Source organism: Lepidochelys kempii, chromosome 6 (genome assembly GCF_965140285.1).
Source record: "Lepidochelys kempii isolate rLepKem1 chromosome 6, rLepKem1.hap1, whole genome shotgun sequence".
Classification (NCBI taxonomy): Eukaryota; Metazoa; Chordata; order Testudines; family Cheloniidae; genus Lepidochelys; species Lepidochelys kempii.
Genome location: NC_136385.1, coordinates 84,140,945 through 84,160,340, shown reverse-complemented (window position 1 = coordinate 84,160,340; position 19,396 = coordinate 84,140,945). Strand labels below are relative to the sequence as shown.

The 19,396-nt window shown below is 40.4% G+C and overlaps 1 protein-coding gene across 9 annotated transcripts in view; it reads left to right on the top strand.

The window, feature by feature from the left end:
- The window catches only part of STRN3 (striatin 3), a 95,521-nt gene extending 77,795 nt beyond the window's left edge, over window positions 1–17,726 (top strand). For all 9 annotated transcript variants that reach the window (XM_073348945.2, XM_073348944.2, XM_073348943.2 and 6 more), the window contains 6 exons: window positions 5,784–5,905; window positions 9,417–9,584; window positions 10,062–10,202; window positions 11,650–11,757; window positions 14,667–14,753; window positions 14,849–17,726. In XM_073348945.2, coding sequence (XP_073205046.1) covers window positions 5,784–5,905; window positions 9,417–9,584; window positions 10,062–10,202; window positions 11,650–11,757; window positions 14,667–14,753; window positions 14,849–15,018 — 796 coding nt within the window. In that variant the 3' untranslated portion in view covers window positions 15,019–17,726. The remainder of the gene's footprint in view (window positions 1–5,783; window positions 5,906–9,416; window positions 9,585–10,061; window positions 10,203–11,649; window positions 11,758–14,666; window positions 14,754–14,848) is intronic.
- Window positions 17,727–19,396: the final 1,670 nt, after the last annotated feature.

The window sequence follows — 19,396 nt, the reverse complement described above, 5'->3', positions numbered from 1 at the left end:
CAGTGTCACATCACAGGCAACTGAAGAGTAAGTGAGGGTTGGGGATCAGAATCATGATTTATATTGGCTACTGACAATCTCCAGAAAGGTCAGTAGTAAATAGTTCATGGAGCACATTTCGATAGGAAAATTTTTCAGTCCAAAAATTTAGCCCAGTTCTAATCACTGAAGCATTTATAAAGCCATTCTGTCTTTTATAATAAGGCTCCTTTACACAACTCTGGCAGTGTAAAGGACCCTTAAAACTTTTACACCTGTTTCATGCTCCTGGGGGAATTCACTAAGAATGGGAACAGTACACTAACAACAAAGAGAACAACTAAGCAGGTAGGCTGCTCCATTATGCTCTCCCTGAGGGGACAGAGCCTGCCTCATGCCTATTTCCAAACACCCTGAAGCACTGACCCTCCATGACGTGTGTGCCGCAATAGCAAGCCAGAGGAACAGTGTCTCCTGTTTGATCACTTCCATGCCTGCTGAGCCCCCGCATGCCTTCCAGTGATGATTGACATCTCTGCCAGCTGTTCAGGCTGCCGGGGAGAAGCGAGTGACTGCTCTTTTAGCTTCCCTTTGCTTCCCCAAACAAGTCATTTTTCTGCGGGGAAACAGAGAAATCTGCAGACGACATGAATTCTGCCCCCGCACAGAATTGTCCCAGGAGTAACATTCTGAGGAACTCGGCAGATGAGATCTTGCAAATCTCTATAATATATCTCAGCGGTTCTCAAACTGTAAGTCGGGACTCCAGAGCGGGTCCCAATCCCATTTTAGTGGGGTTGCCAGGCTGGCGTTAGACTTGCTGGGGTCCAGAGCCGAAACCCCAGGGCTTCAGCCATGAGTGACAGGGCTGGGAAGTGAGGCTCAGGCTTCCTTCCCCCCTCCTGGGGTCATGTAGTAATTTTTGTTGCAAGAAGGAGCTCGCAGTGCAGTGAAGTTTGGGAACCCCTGAATATCTGTACAGAAAGGTAGATGACATACTGTTATGGATAGTTGTCATTGTTTCCAGTATATGCCCTCTTCTTTGTTTTTTTGTTTTGGCTTTTTTTGAAGAAGAAGAAAAAAATTGGGGGGATTTCTAGATAGGTTGTGGATTTTTTTATTTTTATTACTTTATGACAGTCAGTTACTCTTCAAAAGTGGGTATAATGGATGTGGACTTCTTTTCTTTCCCAGAACAGTAAATGCAGTAAACCTCTTGCACTATTATAAATGTTATTGCTTAAACCAGGGGTCCCCAACGTGGTGCCCGCGGGTGCAATGGCACCCACCGGGGCAGTTGTGTGTGCCCGCAGGACACCGCGCTGCCGAAATGCTGCCACTGAAGAACCGCCTGCCGAAATGCTGCCAAGAAGCGTTGCCGTTCATTAAAACTGAAACTACGTTTGTGTTTGGGTCCTGCAGCATTTCTGTGTCTGAAATAATCTAGAGACTCTGTAGAGGGCTTCAGATTTGTCATAGCATTTTTTAACTCAAAAGTCACAGAAAAGTCATGATAAATGTAGTAGAAATCATGGGTTTAGGTGTGTAAAATCATGGGTGCACTTTTTGAAACTGGGGGGCCCATGTAGGAGGGTTGCATTCTGTCCCCAGGGGGAGGGGGCATGTTATAGAGCAAGTCCACCTCGCACTCATCCCACAGTGGTGGCTCCTGTCTTGTGGGGTTGGCCCAGCTCCCTGCTCCTGCCTTCATTTCTTGCCACAATGTGCAGGCAGGGCCCTGCGCCCTCCCCCCCCCCTTTCCTGGTCCTGGAAGGATTGTAATAGATAAAGTTGATTCTTCCTCCAAGTTAATGGTGATGGGGATTCCACAAGCTCCCTTGGAAGTCTATTCCAGAACTCAACTACCCTTATAATTTGAAAGTTTTTCCTAATATCTAACCTAAGTCTCCCTTGCTGCAGTTTACTGTTCAGGAAGGACAGGCAGGGCAGAAAAGGTGGGGGAGTAGCACTGTATGTAAGGGAGCAGTATGACTGCTCAGAGCTCCAGTACGAAACTGTAGAAAAACCTGAGTGTCTCTGGATTAAGTTTAGAAGTGTGTGCAACAAGAGTGATGTAGTGGTCGGAGTCTGCTATAGACCACCGGACCAGGGGGATGAGGTAGATGAGGCTTTCTTCCGGCAGCTCACGGAAGCTACTAGATCGCATGCCCTGATTCTCATGGGTGACTTTAATTTTCCTGATATCTGCTGGGAGAGCAATACAGCAGTGCATAGACAATCCAGGAAGTTTTTGGAAAGCGTAGGGGACAATTTCCTGGTGCAAGTGCTAGAGGAGCCAACTAGGGGGGGCGCTTTTCTTGACCTGCTGCTCACAAACCGGGTAGAATTAGTGGGGGAAGCAAAAGTGGATGGGAATCTGGGAGGCAGTGACCATGAGTTGGTTGAGTTCAGGATCCTGACGCAGGGAAGAAAGGTAAGCAGCAGGATACGGACCCTGGACTTCAGGAAAGCAGACTTCGACTCCCTCAGGGAACGGATGGCCAGGATCCCCTGGGGGACTAACATGAAGGGGAAAGGAGTCCAGGAGAGCTGGCTGTATTTCAAGGAATCCCTGTTGAGGTTACAGGGACAAACCATCCCGATGAGTCGAAAGAATAGTAAATATGGCAGGCGACCAGCTTGGCTTAATGGTGAAATCCTAGCGGATCTGAAACATAAAAAAGAAGCTTACAAGAAGTGGAATGTTGGACATATGACCAGGGAAGAGTATAAAAATATTGCTCGGGCATGTAGGAATGATATCAGGAGGGCCAAATCGCACCTGGAGCTGCAGCTAGCAAGAGATGTCAAGAGTAACAAGAAGGGTTTCTTCAGGTATGTTGGCAACAAGAAGAAAGCCAAGGAAAGTGTGGGCCCCTTACTGAATGAGGGAGGCAACCTAGTGACAGAGGATGTGGAAAAAGCTAATGTACTCAATGCTTTTTTTGCCTCTGTCTTCACGAACAAGGCCAGCTCCCAGACTGCTGCGCTGGGCATCACAAAATGGGGAAGAGATGGCCAGCCCTCTGTGGAGATAGGTGTTAGGGACTATTTAGAAAAGTTGGACGTGCACAAGTCCATGGGGCCGGACGAGTTGCATCCAAGAGTGCTGAAGGAATTGGCGGCTGAGATTGCAGAGCCATTGGCCATTATCTTTGAAAACTCGTGGCGAACGGGGGAAGTCCCAGATGACTGGAAAAAGGCTAATGCAGTGCCAATCTTTAAAAAAGGGAAGAAGGAGGATCCTGGGAACTACAGGCCAGTCAGCCTCACCTCAGTCCCTGGAAAAATCATGGCGCAGGTCCTCAAAGAATCAATCCTGAAGCACTTGCATGAGAGGAAAGTGATCAGGAACAGCCAGCATGGATTCACCAAGGGAAGGTCATGCCTGACTAATCTAATCGCCTTTTATGATGAGATTATTGGTTCTGTGGATGAAGGGAAAGCAGTGGATGTATTGTTTCTTGACTTTAGCAAAGCTTTTGACATGGTCTCCCACAGTATTCTTGTCAGCAAGTTAAGGAAGTATGGGCTGGATGAATGCATTATAAGGTGGGTAGAAAGCTGGCTAGATTGTCGGGCTCAACGGGTAGTGATCAATGGCTCCATGTCTAGTTGGCAGCCGGTGTCAAGTGGAGTGCCCCAGGGGTCGGTCCTGGGGCCGGTTTTGTTCAATATCTTCATAAATGATCTGGAGGATGGTGTAGATTGCACTCTCAGCAAATTTGCGGATGATACTAAACTGGGAGGAGTGGTAGATACGCTGGAGGGGAGGGATAGGATACAGAGGGACCTAGACAAATTGGAGGATTGGGCCAAAAGAAATCTGATGAGGTTCAATAAGGATAAGTGCAGGGTCCTGCACTTAGGACGGAAGAATCCAATGCACCGCTACAGACTAGGGGCCGAATAGCTAGGCAGCAGTTCTGCGGAAAAGGACCTAGGGGTGACAGTGGATGAGAAGCTGGATATGAGTCAGCAGTGTGCCCTTGTTGCCAAGAAGGCCAATGGCATTTTGGGATGTATAAGTAGGGGCATAGCGAGCAGATCGAGGGACGTGATCATTCCCCTCTATTCGACATTGGTGAGGCCTCATCTGGAGTACTGTGTCCAGTTTTGGGCCCCACACTACAAGAAGGATGTGGATAAATTGGAGAGAGTCCAGCGAAGGGCAACAAAAATGATTAGGGGACTGGAACACATTAGTTATGAGGAGAGGCTGAGGGAGCTGGGATTGTTTAGCCTGCAGAAGAGAAGAATGAGGGGGGATTTGATAGCTGCTTTCAACTACCTGAAAGGGGGTTCCAAAGAGGATGGCTCTAGACTGTTCTCAATGGTAGCAGATGACAGAACGAGGAGTAATGGTCTCAAGTTGCAGTGGGGGAGGTTTAGATTGGATATTAGGAAAAACTTTTTCACTATTAGGGTGGTGAAACACTGGAATGCGTTACCTAGGGAGGTGGTAGAATCTCCTTCCTTAGAGGTTTTTAAGGTCAGGTTTGACAAAGCCCTGGCTGGGATGATTTAACTGGGAATTGGTCCTGCTTTGAGCAGGGGGTTGGACTAGATGACCTTCAGGGGTCCCTTCCAACCCTGATATTCTATGATTCTATGATCCATTACTACTTGCCTTCAATGGATATGGAACACAGTTTATCACCATCTTCTTTATAACAGCCTTTAACATATTTGAAGACTGTTATCAAGTCCCTCCTCAGTCCTTCTTTTCTCACAACTTAAACATGTCCAGTTTTTTTAACCTTTTCTCATAGGTCAGGTTTTCTAACCTTTTATCATTTCTGTTACTCTCCTATGGACTCTTTCCAGTTTGTCCACATCTTTCCTAAAGTGTAGTTCCCAAAACTGGACACGGTATGCCAGCCGAGGGCTCACCACGCCTGAGTACAGGGGAATAGTTATCTCCTGTGTCTCATTAATGACCCACCTGTTAATGCACACCAAAATAATATTAGCATTTTTTGCAACTGCATCACGTTGTTTACTTGTATTCAGTTTGTGATTCTCTATAACCTCCAGATTATTTTCAGAAGTACTGCCAACTATCCAGTTATTCCCTGTTTTGTAGTTGTGCATTTCAACCAGTTGTGCCACCTACCTTATAGTAATTTTATCTAGACCACATTTCCTTAGTCTGCTTATTAGAATGTCATTTCGAACAGTGTCAAATGTCTCATTTAAATTAAGATCTGTCACATCTACTGTTCCCCCATCTGCCAGGGCAGTAACCCTGTCAAAGAAGGAAATTAGTTTGGTTTGGCATGGTTTATTCTTGACAAATCCATCCTGGCTATTTCTTATAACCTTGGTATCCTTTGGGAGCTTGCAAATTGATTGTTTAATTTGTTCCAGTATTTTACTTGATATTGAAGTTAGGCTGACTGGTCAGTAATTCCCTGGGTTCTCTTTGTTCCTTTTTTTAAAAAGATTGGTATAATGCTTGCCCTTCTGCAGTCCTCTGGGACCTCACCCACCCTCCACAGGTTCTTGAAGATAATTGCTAACAGTTCCAAGATTGCTTTAGCCTAGTTCCTTAAGTATCATAGGATGAATTTCATCTGGCCCTGTCGACTTGTATACATCTAAATATTCTTTAACCTGTTTCCCTCTTTTGGCTTTCATTCCTTCCCCCTTGTTGTTGTTAACTGAGTATCTGGTCTCCCTTAACCTTTTTAATGAAGACTGAAGCAAAATAGACATTAACAGTGCAGCTTTCTTGATGACATCAGTTATTAGCTCTCTTCACCAGCTTCAACCACTGTTTTTTTTTGTTTTTTTCCCAATAGTGGACCTGTATTGTCACTGGCAATTAGTTCTAACGGAGAACAGTGTTTTAGTGGTGGCATTGATGCAACCATCCAGTGGTGGAACATGCCTAGCCCTAATGTGGATCCTTATGATACATATGGTAAGTGTCTTCTGAGAATGAAAGATTGTCAGCATTTAGACTTAGAAGAGACTTCTAATACTATTATTGTTTGATTCTAAAGTGGTTCTGAAAGCTCATGAAGAGCTTTTATTAAAAAAAGTCACAGGTTATCTGAATTACTACAAACAAATCTTTATTAATATGATTTTGGGTATGTCTGTAAACAGGTCAAGTAAACAGAGCTAGATTACAACTGGCTCAGGTATCTTAGGTACTGGATCAGTGAAGCTGTAGTAGGTCACACTTCCGTGTGGGCTAGCCCGACAAGTGGTTCTGGGGCTTGTGTAGCCTGTGCTGAAGCACGCACTGCTGTAGCTTCGCTGTTCTGGTATCCAAGTTAAGTAGATTAAAGCTAGCTCAGGTATGTCTACTTGAGCTGCACTCATACTCCGTGATTACAATATAGATATATCATTTGTGTTGTGTATTCTAAAGATGGGATATGTGCATGTTGTACATCAAATGTATAAGTATGACAAAGAATATTCTCTCATTCTCTGATCATTTTTAGTCCCCAGATAAAGCAGAGTACAGTACATATATTTTAGCTTATTTTTGTTCTAAAGCTATTGATTGGCTTTCTGAGTGGGACACGTGCTTAATGTGTGTCTGTTTTCCACCTGTAAAATCGGTAATTCTTGCTCGCTTTTTGTGTAGTGATTTCAGATCCTTGGATGGAAAGTGATATCGAAACACAGAACTTTTTAAACTATTTACTAAGTTCTACCAAACCCGTCATTAAAATTATCACATGTACATAAAGATATATTTACCTTTCTTTCTTCCTTCCTTCCAGTCTGCAGGAAATGTGCCTTTAATTTTTTTGGTTTTGTTTCTTTTGTGGTGGTGGTAAAAGCTACAGATGTGCTTTTTGTCATCTTGCACATGATTTGTGTAAAATCTAGAAGGTACATTAAATTAAGTTGGAAATTAAAATACAAACCATTTTGATGAACAAGCATTTAAAATTATCTTGAGTGATTTTGTGATAGGATATTTTAAATATCATATAGAGTAGAATATCAGAGTTGGAAGGGACCTCAGGAGGTCATCTAGTCCAACCCCCTGCTCAAAGCAGGACCAATCCCCAATTTTTGCCCCAGATACCTAAATGGCCCCCTCAAGGATTGAACTCACAACCCTGGGTTTAGCAGGCCAATGCTCAAACCACAGACACCTGACAAAGAGCCTGGTCTGTCGGATCAGTCTGTTTCCAGTGTTCCCTCTTTGAGTAGTCGTCCTGCTGCAGTTCTAAGATTTTCAACTGAAAAGGGACATAACTTTAATTTTCTGGGTTCTTAAAAGGAGAAGAAGGCAAAATCACTAGAGCCCTGCGCGGATACACAAATGTGTATCCGCATCTGATCCGCAAAAGTTATCTGCGGATGCAGATATCCGCAGATTTGCAGGGCTCTACGCTAGGGGCTGGGCTGAGGCTCCAAGGCATCCGCCCTGCTGGAGCCTGGTCAGGGAGACCCATGGGCAGCTGTGCAGACCCTCCACCTGCCCTGAGCCAGCTGGGGAGCCTTGGGGGCGGGGATATGGCCAGGGCTGCTCTCAAACCTCTCCCCCCTGCACCGCGGGCAGGTGGACGGTCCACCGCAGCTCCCCGACTGGGTTCCATGTTGGCCTGGGCTGGGGGAGACCTGTGGAGCTGCCCGGGGGTTGCTCTGGCCCCCCACCCAGGGCAGGTGGCATGTCTGCCACAGTTGCCTGCCCAGCTCTTACAGTGGCCAGGCTGCGGGTCCAAGGTGCCCTCCCTCTCCGGCCGGAGCCGGGTCGGGGAGAGGTGCCCTGGCAGCTGTGGGGAGCTGTACCAGACCTTTCACCTGCCCTGGGTGGGGGGCCCGAGCAGCCTTCCGCCCAGGACAGTGAAGATCCCTTCTCCAGGTTATACAGCTACGAGATCAATACCAATTTCTTCAGCTCCCTCATCATGGTACCATCAGATTTATTGGTATCTGATCATCCAGAATCATCTCTACAGGCTCATGCTGACATTGCATTATTGGTACTGTGTATGCGTGAATCATTGGTATCATCTATTGAACATCTGACTGCAAGATCTGGCACTCCCTTAATGAAACTCCTCAAGCCCAACCGGTGTGGGGCTCAGAAAAAAAACTGGGTCCATCTGTGAGCAGCCCTATGTTTAGGATGGAAGCATTGTTTTGGGAACCCTGAGTGAATTTTTCTTAAGGCTTGTCAGAAGGGTGCCAGCTAGAGGCAAGTTTTGTTAGATCTTTCTAGCTTCTTTCTGAATTATGTTTTAAAAGATTAATGTATCCCTGCCCCTCACTTTGTTCCTTCCCTCACTGTTCTTTTCTGCTTCCTCATAAATATATAAATAATGCTGCAGGGCCAGTCATGCCCAAAGCCTGATATGAAGGAATTTTAAAAATATATTGGAGAGGGAGGGGAAGAGGAAGGAAGGACATGTTTTCTTGGCACCACTCACCCCAAAGCAGAAAGGAAGCCTCCAAGAGTTCTTTTGTGTCATTTTTTTGGTGAGGAGACTGGCACAAGAATCCTAGAGCTGTCAGGTTTGTGAAAAGGGAGAGCCTGGTAAAAGCAGCTGCTAGAGCTCCGATCTTCTCTTCTCCCTCTCTCCCAGCTACAAACAAGGCCCATTTCAGCTTCTCTGCTCCCTATATCTGGCCATCCCTTTGAAGCATCACAGGAGCGGAGAAGAGCATCAGGCTGTGTCTGGCCAGCCCCTTCTGTCATCTTAAAAAAGAAAAATTGCCTTACTTATATCCATTTAATTCCATTTTACTCATTTGTCATTGCGAACAGCTGAGGTGCCTTCAGCTGTGGAAATTAATTTTAATGATACTATTGATTAAAGATGAAAGTGCCTGCTATCCACATCAATGAGTAACTGCTATCTAACTTTTCATCTGGTTGGCTCTGTAACTATGGAACTATTATTAAAATAGTAATTCTTTCTGTACATCAGAGTTCCAGGTGAATCATATCATTATTACAGATGTTATGAAAATGATTATTATTAATATGCTTTCAGTAAAGGACATGCGTGAAAACATTTACATTGATTTGTCTAAAATATTCATTGTACTAGCCCATTTTATTTTATAGAACACAGAGATTGAAATTAGGTTTCCAACCTCATCTACTGACTGACAACTAAATTAACACACACAATGTGTGAAATTACAAGTGTCTGCTTTGGATCCAATTTTAGTTTTTCATTACAGTTTAGTTCAGAATTCTGTAATCTCCCTTTTATTTTGGAGTGGTGGGTTTTTTGTTGTTTGGTTACTGGTTAGATTTTCTCTTACTGATTTCTACAGGATGTTACATGGTTATATAATCTATAGTGTATTAATCACTGACACTGGAAAATACCAACTGTGGTTTTTGAGTTTACCATAGGAATTATTTTGTACCTAGGTAAAAACAGAGTTTTTTAGTATTTCTCATCTTCAGGAAAAAGCTTTAACTTTGGAATTTTTTTTTTTCTTTCCAGAGCCAAACGTTCTAGCTGGCACATTAATTGCTCATACAGATGCCGTCTGGGGTCTTGCTTATAGTGGTATAAAGAATCATTTACTATCTTGCTCAGCAGATGGCACTATTAGATTATGGAATCCACCAGAAAAATTGCCCTGCATTTGCACTTACAATGGAGAAAAGGGTGAGTATGATGTTTGCGTTTTTTTTTAAAGGCATTTTTGTTTAAAAATTTGTGTGATAGGAAGGGGATGTTTGTTTCCTCAGTTTGCCCAAACCAAATATCAACTTACAGTATTTCTAGGACTAAAGGAAAACTCCTGGAACTCCAAGGAAATGCAGCTGTGATGAACCTCTGAAATGAAGCCTTCACTCCCTTCTACAGTCTGCCATCCTTCCTCTTCAGATGCTAGCTCTTTAAGTAGAACGAGTTCTGCACAAAGCTTAGCTGGTTTTGGCAATCTTACTTTTAAAAATGTCTTTATTGCTGATAATTAAGGTAGCTTTATTATTTCTTTTTGCAGCATTTTGTAAAAACTCTAAAAGGAGTTTCTTTGGTAATTACTGTAGAAGAAAAATAGGAAAGATCAATTAAACCTTTAAGGTAACTTAAGAGTTTTATTTCCCTATCTAATCTTTTTTTTTCTTTCTTTTCTATTAGAGCATGGAATACCTACATCAGTTGACTTTATAGGTTGTGATCCTGCTCATATGGTCACTTCTTTTAGCGCTGGCAACACAGTCATTTATGATTTAGAAACATCCCAATCACTGGTGATGCTCTCATCACAGATAGACTCTGGTAAGTTAATATGAATTAGTTTTGTCTCATATATGCAGTTTAGATGTGTGCTCTTTCAAAAGCTTCAAGAGCTTTGTTCCTCTTTTTTTCTGTATTGCACAATTTCACGTTTTAATTCTATTCTGACTTTTTCTTATTCTTTGATTGTCATGTGGAGATGTCAAATCATAGAAATAGGGGAGTAAATGAGGAAAAGTAACTTTCTTGGCAAAGGAAAAAATTTTCATCTTTGTAAAAAAGGGTTTGAGAGAATCTGGAATGATCTGAAGGATAAGTATGGCGATAATTCAGAAAGGGTTACAGAGATGCTGAAAGTGACAGAACCTTGCCAAAAAACTAAAAATGTAGCTAGTCTTTCAAGAACCAATTCCCTGAATTAAATATGAAGGAACAGAGTTCTAACTACATAGGCATTATGCATGAATATGTTAAATCCAGGCAATATGGTTCTAACACAAAAGAGAAAGTGTAGAATTCTGAATGTACTTTACAGAATCCATATGTCTTAATTGCTGACTCTCACTGTCCTCTAAACCAGGAGGTTGAGCACCAGGATCATATCCAGTGCTGAGAGTGCAGTAGAACATCAGTGTTGCCCTGTCATACGTGCCAGCATTTAAACCCCTTCTCTGTAAAATAAGGTTGAAAATCTAGTGTCATGAGAGGGCAATGTACTGCTTCATATGTAACAGCTCCGTTGGTCTAGTCTTTACCCTGATAGTATTTAATGGCTAGTATTAAGCACTTTGAGACAGCTAGATTATGAAAGAAACTATAGAGAACCATAGTCTGTGTAATATTGGCCTTGATACTAAGATAGGAGCCCATATAAAGGGAGGTACATACCTCTTTGATAGAGGATAAAAATTTAAATAGCTAAACATCAAAAAGGAAATCCAAAACTTCAGAGAAGTATTCTTTCACAAGGCGAATGATACACCAATGTATAGAAGAGACTATTTTAAAGACATTGTGTGTACCATTAAATAATTTAAGTAGAAATAAGACATTTGTGTAGTGCATAGAAAAAGAGAATCTAGTTAGTAGGTTAGGAGTCATAACTTGTCTTTTTTGTGCCCCTCTCCTCTCCCCCACCCCCATTACTACTACCATGAAATGCAAACCTAATCTCTTCACCCTCTCTCTAAAGTATCTTTCATACATGTAGCCCAATCACAAAAATTTTTATCTTCATAATACACTGATTAGAGTGCATGTGGATTAGTCCCTGCCCTGGAAAGCCAGAGCACATCACATGTATTTCTATCTTTCATTACATATTTTATTCTAAAATGTCTCAATAATTTTCCTGACGCATGAAGTTCCATCTGTTAGTTCACTGGTTATTTTTTAATATTGTGTTCTCTTGGGCAATATTATTATTTGCTGACTGTATTTTTACTATTTGTCCATCAAATATTTTACCTATAACTTTCTATCTTTTCAGGTTTGCAGTCAAGTAATCATATTAACAGGGTAGTAAGTCACCCTACTCTTCCTGTAACAATTACAGCTCATGAAGATAGACACATCAAGTTTTTTGACAATAAAACGGGTAAGGATACTAAAAACCTAGTGCATTAAGCTGAATAATGTTTAAAATAAACCTGGGTGGGTATCGGAGGGTCCTACCACACGCTACTTGTTGCAGAATCATAGCATAAATTTTTTGTTCCACTGTTACATGTTAGTGTAAAAGAAACATTCCCCTTACAGTAAGAAAATATCACTTTTCCAATATTGTCTTCATAACCTTCATCCGATAATCCTGCCTATACTTACTTGGATATAAGTGAAACATCACATTTTGCATTTTAGTCATCTTGTTGTAAATCCATAACTGACTGAAAATCTGAGGCCTTGTTAAAGGATTCGTTCTCAGCTGAAATGTGTGTGGGGGTGGGGGAAAATGAGCAAAATATTTGGATACTCATCCATAAGGCTAAGATTTAGTCATGGGTATTTTTAATAAAAGTCCTGGACAGGTCACGGGCAATAAACAAAAATTCACGGCCCGTGACCTGTCCAGGACTTATACTATAAATACCCCCAACTAAATAATAGGTGCTCTAAGGGCCCCAGGACACTGCTGCTGCTTGGGTGGTGGAGGTTGGGGTAGGCTCCAGAGTGGAGGACAGCCCAGGGCACTATGGCTACTCGGGGATGGACGGCAGCCCGGGATCTTTTTGGTTCACAGGCAAGCCAGTTAGCTTCCAGATTAGCCACTCCTGTGTCCCAGTCAGTCCCCTTACATTTCTCTCTTGGGGCTTCTGACCGTGCTTCAGCTTGCAGCAGAGCCAAGCAGCTCTCCTTGCAGATAGGCCTGAGCAACATGATGCAAGATTCCCATGGGCTTGTCAGCATTTCTGAGGCTGTGAGAAGGAGCTCTCTCAATTATTTACGAGGGACCTATCACTTTAGCCAGTGAGCGCCAGTACTAAGTCATCAGGGGAAAGCTGTTTTTTCTTTGTTGTTTTTGGGGGATATGATGAATTCCCTTTCTGTATTAGCTTCCCAGGTAGTGCTTTACTACTTTTCCCTGAATCTTGGCAGCTGCTTCTAAAAGCCAGTCTTTCTTGACCAAAAATGTCCCTTGTTAAATATCACAAATCCAAATTTCAATAAAGTAACTTCTCCTTTCATAAACAAGCAGATATCAGCCTAGAGCTACCCAAACTCTTTCCAAGTATGGCTGAAATGCAGTGGAGAGCCCAGGATTGCATTAGGAAGCTACATCTGAGGTAGTGAGAGAATATTTTCCCTTTGGCCCTCATGGGCTTTGATTACCATGGGTAATAGGTCCTCCCCATCATTGCTAAGTACTACTTTATAGAGTGCCTCCCCATTCCCTTTGCCTTATTCTTTTCCATACCCTGCCTCTCCCCAAAAATTAAACCTGTCATCTGTTTCTCTCCTGTCATCTCTTTCTCTCCTGTTAAAGATCAAGGTCATTACCTACAGACCTGTTGGAACAAGAAGTAATTTATTGTGGCCAAGGAGTTGATTGGGGCTGCTAGAGGCCCATTTTAGACTTAAAATGAGTTATCTGTTTTACAAGCTGGAAGCTCTGTAAAAGGAGATGAGATGAGAGAATGGATAGAAAAATGTAGACACAGCAACTGTGCTAGGGTATGTCACAAGATGTTCCTATACTGCAACAAAAAGATTGAGAATGGCTGTCCCCCCACGTACTCAGCATCTAACTGTTTGCCATATTTGGGGTCAGGAAGGAGTTGTTCCCCGGGTCAGATTAGTAGAGACTCTGGGGGTTTTTTGCCTTTCTCTGCAGCTTGAGGCATGGGTCACTTACTTGTTTGAACTAGAATAAATGGTGGATACTCTAACTTGAAATCTTCTAATCAAGATTTGAGAACATGGGTAACTCAGTCAGAGGTTACAGGCTTATTGCAGGAGTGGGTGGGTGAAGTTCTGTAGCTTGTGATGTGCAGGAGGTCAGATGATCATGATAGTCTAATGAATTTGAGTTTATTAGAGTACTAGCTTTCTGTTCTTTACAGCATCTGTCTGCTCTTCCACATTGTCCACCACATATTTATAAAACTTAATGTATATGTGAGGATGTATTTATTTGGGTTTAAATAAACATATTCCAAATGGTTATACCAAGCTTTTGATATCTTTGCCATCATTTTAAAAACAGAAGAGTGGTGCATTGCCTCCCTCTTGTTCCCATTTCCCATACATGTGTGTGTATATATAACCACCAAAAAAAAAATCATAAATCAAATCAAAACATTCACAAAAGAAAACCAGCCCCTTATGCCGTCCAAATTCCCAGGGCTAATTCCCCAGAGCCTGCCTTGAATTGGAAGCTGGAGACTAGCATAATGCCCCTCTGTTTTCCTTTTGTTTTTACTAGAATGTTCTCATTTGTGAAAAATTTGAACCATCTCTAATTACATCTTGTGTATTTGTTTTGCGGCAGTTGCAGTCACAATGGAAGTTATTTAATTCTAGCACACATGCATGTATACAAGTTGTGGTCATGAAAGGTCACGGTGATCATATTGAAACTGAAATTCCTCAATCTTCCTCATCCTGCCCTTCAATGGGCCTCAGTGATGACTTGTGGACACGTGTAACAGTGTAGTTGTCACCATGTCCACTTAGTCTTTGGTCGTCTTGTTATGATTGCCAATGAAAGTGCTAAACATTTTAGAGATATGGTGCATGTACTGTGAATATATCTACCTGAAAGTCGCCCAAGACCACCACCATGCTCTATATAGGCTGTGAAGCATCTTTCACATAGTTGTTAAAAATTATTAATAACAAGTAGTTAGAGTTTAAAGCTATATAAATGAATGTCAATTCCAGTATGGTTCTAACATATTTCATTTAAATCTATATTGTTTGCTACCTCATTAAATTGATTCCTTAATATAATTCTGTCGAAAAATATTAAGACATTTCCCGGGAATTGATACTTTATTTTGCTTTTAGGTAAAATGATCCATTCTATGGTTGCTCACTTGGATGCTGTCACAAGTCTAGCAGTAGATCCCAATGGAATCTATTTGATGTCTGGAAGTAAGTTTTAACTTTCTGTATTACCTACATATTTTGCTTTAATAAAATTTAAAGATATGAAAACCTAACTTTTTGTATCTTTCTTTTTAACCCAGGCCATGACTGTTCCATTAGATTATGGAATTTAGACAGCAAGACTTGTGTACAAGAAATAACAGCCCATAGGAAAAAGTTGGATGAGTCAATTTATGACGTAGCTTTTCATCCATCAAAAGCATATATTGCCAGTGCAGGAGCTGATGCCCTTGCCAAAGTGTTTGTGTGACACAACAAAACAAACCTGCACCATACTAGCAGGTCTGCTTGGACAAGAAAAGAGGGAATGCATCACTGCCATCAATGAAACGGCTACCAATAGGACACTACATCTGATCTGCCTGGACGAAGGCTGTATGTGGGGCAGGTTTTAAGTTGGTGAAAAGTCACTGCATCTTGAATAATGTCAGGCTTATTAATTTAACTGTAATTACTGTATTTTTTTTAAAAAAAGAAAACCAGTATTTGTAGCCTGGACTGAATATGAACTGAGCATATGTCTGTTCTTTAGGTGTCTTGAAGCAAACGTGGAGTCTGATCTTACAAAAGACTTTTTTATTTTGGACTCTGTGTGCTGCCTTAGGGTTAGGAATGTGGTGCTCTTGTGGGGGGGAAGTGAGCTCCAAGAGTAGCTTTCTTTTCATCTCTTAGTGATCTTCTGTTTATCAGTTGAATGCCACAGATCCCCTTTTAAACTTTTATTTTGCTTTAAAGAAAAGGAAATTTAACTTAAAATATTTTAGCATTAGTTGCACAAAATGTTTGGATAAAATTCTAGTTTTTATAAGTCTTTTTATATATTTAGCCTGTCACAACAGTGCTCAAGATTGTATTGATGATATTTTTTCTGCATTATAGAACCCTAAAACACAGAGATCTCACTGACCCGCTGCCGTGTAACCACAATCTTCCCTTCTTTTGCCTAATACAGCTCAGCTAAGTCCTTTCATTAAGGATGCTAATTCATCATCATCACATAACTGTCTTCATAAATGTAAAGACTGTAAAGAAGTATGTTTAAATGAAACACAGAGGGGTTGTAATACCCTCCCAGTGAACTCTTAAAAAAATTAATCTTGGCATCCTATCACTATGTGATATTTTGTACATCTTACTGTATTTACAAGTTTATTTATCAAGGATTACCCATCTTGCTCATGGCCTCTTGTTATTTATTTCACTTTTTGTTGGTCTTTATATCCTTTTATGTAGTGTGTTAAAGGGCCCTGTATATCTATTATGGCACTCTTTGAACAGTCTAAAATAGACTAAAAATGGGACATTTCATAGTTTTTAAAGTTACAAACCAAGATTATTTTTTCCGGTTAAGTATCTGGAGTGAAGTTGATTCCAGAAAAAACAATCTTGTTTCAGAACTTTTGGAGTGAAAAATGTTTATTTGCGTTTCAAATAGAATACAGAAGTAGTTGAATCAAGATTCATAAATCTGCTGTGTTTGGGCTAGTTATTCCCTGCTTTTATTTTTTTCAAATGTGCTTCAGTTTATGGTGTAACTAAAGATTTTGTTTGTGTAATGCATGATTAAGACAATGAAGTATTTTTTCTAGTCTTCCACAAAACTTTTCTGATCAGTTTGCGGGTTTTGATGAGTTTTGTAAGGTTTCTGTTTTACAAACTATGAATCAGCAAATTTTTAAGATTGTACCACGTAGCAAAAGTACAACAGTTGAAAAATAATGTATATAAAATGCATATAATAAATATTAAATGGTGTACCTGTATGTTACTGTTGGCTACATTATTTTGTGTTGCACAGTTTAAAGGTGACATTTTATTCTGCAAATTACTAAATTCAGAAATGTCTAAATTTTAGTGAAATTACATCTTTTTATGCTGTTTAAATAAACTTCATTGTTTTTAAAAACTGGTAATATTTATTGGGATATAAACAGATTTTTAGTTACTAGCAGCAACACCCCATATAAGAACATGTCTCCAAAGAGTGAAACTCATACTGCATTTTTAATAGTTTTTTTGTCTGAGAATAACTTGAAAATGACTCTCATACATTTTTAGAGCATTTTTGGAATTGTAATGATCATGCTCTTCAGTTATTTCAAGAGATGAAGTGATATGAACATGGGATTGGGGTCGAATAGATTCCCAGGTTTTATTCCCAACTCTGTCAACTGCCTCATGATGAATAAGCTAAATTTTTGTGCCCCAGTTTCACTCTCTGTAAAATGAGGTCTACTCATGTTTATAAAGTTCATCCTCCAGTGACGGAGGATGCACTGAAAGTGAAGTCGGCTTCTGTTAAAAGCAGACTAAAGCTGACATTGAGCCAATTTGCATGATGACTCTGTTTGCTGAAAATGTGTTAGCTGAACGGAAATTAAAAATGAATATTGCATTGCGGTCTGTAACTTTCTTTGTAATTATGCCTTGCCCAGATATAAATATGCTTTGAGGCCTTGGAAAATGTTCTTATAAGTGGTGACAGCTGTAGTTCCATGTGATCCATCCAATTTAGCAATAAGAAGGTAGATCTCTCCATCTCAAGTCAAGCAAATTGGATGAAAAACAAAAGAAAACTGATGTGCCCATGGAAGGCACAAAACGGTAATCATTCTGAAATTAATTTTGTTTTTAGGAGCAATATGGTGCAGTAAGTTATATTGTGTAGAAATGGGAGAACTTTGCTCATTACCATCAAGGTGAGGCTTTCAGTAGCTGCTTGTTTGGACACTAAGTTTCTTCTTTTAAAAAATTAGCTAATTTGCACTTCTTTTGTTCGTTTCAGTCTAAAATGTTCAGCTAATGAACAGTCAAGAGTGTGATTTGAATTTTATTGGAAATAATTTCGTGATCACCTTTTCTGAAGCTGAAAATTGTTTCTGGCAGCTTTTCCAGACTGCTGCATTTTAATGCTTAAATGAAATGTGATTGTTTATTAAACATTGCCATGCATAAACATTTACCTCATTTTCTATAATTGTATTAAAATTGAAATGGTAAAAAAACCTGTTTTTCTTAAGTTGAATCTTGTTGTTATGGTGTTTTTAGTGTCTTAACGTTATGTTGGATCAAATTATGTATCTTGGCTCCATTTACTGAATAATGACCTTACCTCTGGTATAGACTGTGTTATTTAATTGATTGCAGTGCCTAACATTAAAAATGCTATCAGTTTATTTAAATTACAGAACAGTTTATGGCATTGTCAATGGAACAAGTTGACACTGTGTGCTGCAGTAGACACTAATTAAAAACAAAATCTAAAATAAAATAAATCCTCTCCGGTTTGAAATGGGAGTACCATAAAGGACTGACTTGCTGGCATTTCTGCATCAGATGTCTTTCCGCTCCTGTTTCAAAGAATACATCTATTTCCATTCTCTCAGCATGCCTGTGTGTTGCAGGATCACCCCCCATCTTGCTGCTCGTTATAGGAACTGTGTTAAGCAGATGAATGGTACAGATTGTCCAGTATCATGTCTGATAGGCCAATATCAAATGCTTTGAAATGTGTTTTTTTTTTTTTTTTTTTTAAAAAAACCCCAATCAAGCAGTCAGCCACCTTCATTTGTGAAATCATAGGGGGAAATTTCTTCCTCGTTTCAGCTACTGATAATTGTATGCTCTGAGGTGTAGGGATTGACTACCCCTTGTCATTTTATCTTCATTGATGAACATGTGGTCTTACAAAATATCTGGTTTTGGATCTTTTGAAGCTTATCTTTATCGCTATTATCTTTTTGAATATTTTTATTTATTTTCCTCAGTAATACTTTGTGGCACATGCAATTCCGTAGGCTAACAATATGCTGTGTAGAAAGTACTCCTTTATTCACTGTAGATCTGTTTACTTCAAAATTCATAGTGCTGTCTTGCCCTATCCATTTGTTTTAGGTACATTTCTAACAGCAGTTGATTCCTAAACTGAGGTCCACGGAAAGCTGTCTGGTCACATAATGTTGGCTGCCTTCCTTATTTACAACTGCTGCATCACGTAAAAGGCAGTTAAAAATAAATACTTCCCTTGTGCAATCTATGTAGTTTAATGGGGATGTTAAGCGTTTCCAGTTAGGAAAGGAGATTGTCCACTTGATAGTGAACTGGAGATGAAGTTCATCGGAAAATCTTTCTCTAGTAATGTCTGATACAGCCTATGAAAATATGAACTTTATCATATTGTCTTACTCTTTTTTCCACAATAAATATTCAGTTTTTTACTCTCATCGAAGATCACTATCTATCATATCGCCACGTAGCAAACTTGATAGCAGAAACAGCCAGGGAAGAGCTGAGACAAGATGATTACCGTTAACACTGCCTTCCAGATGAGGATGAATGGAGGTATATTTTCCATATTCTGTATTCTCGACATTGATGCACAGACTGTGCATTTCCTTGAGCTGAAACTAACTCAGAACACACTGATAATATATATGAATAGTTCAGATTATTTTTTTAAACATAGATCATGTTGGTATTTGCTTCGCTGGCCACAGTGTGGCCCAGAGTAGGCATTTGGCCCCATCTAAATAATTGTCATCAGCAGATGTTCATATTGGTGATTTTTAACAGTAACAGCTCTTTACCCTTTCATCCTGTGTTTACCAGGATTCTGTAAAGTCCCTAAG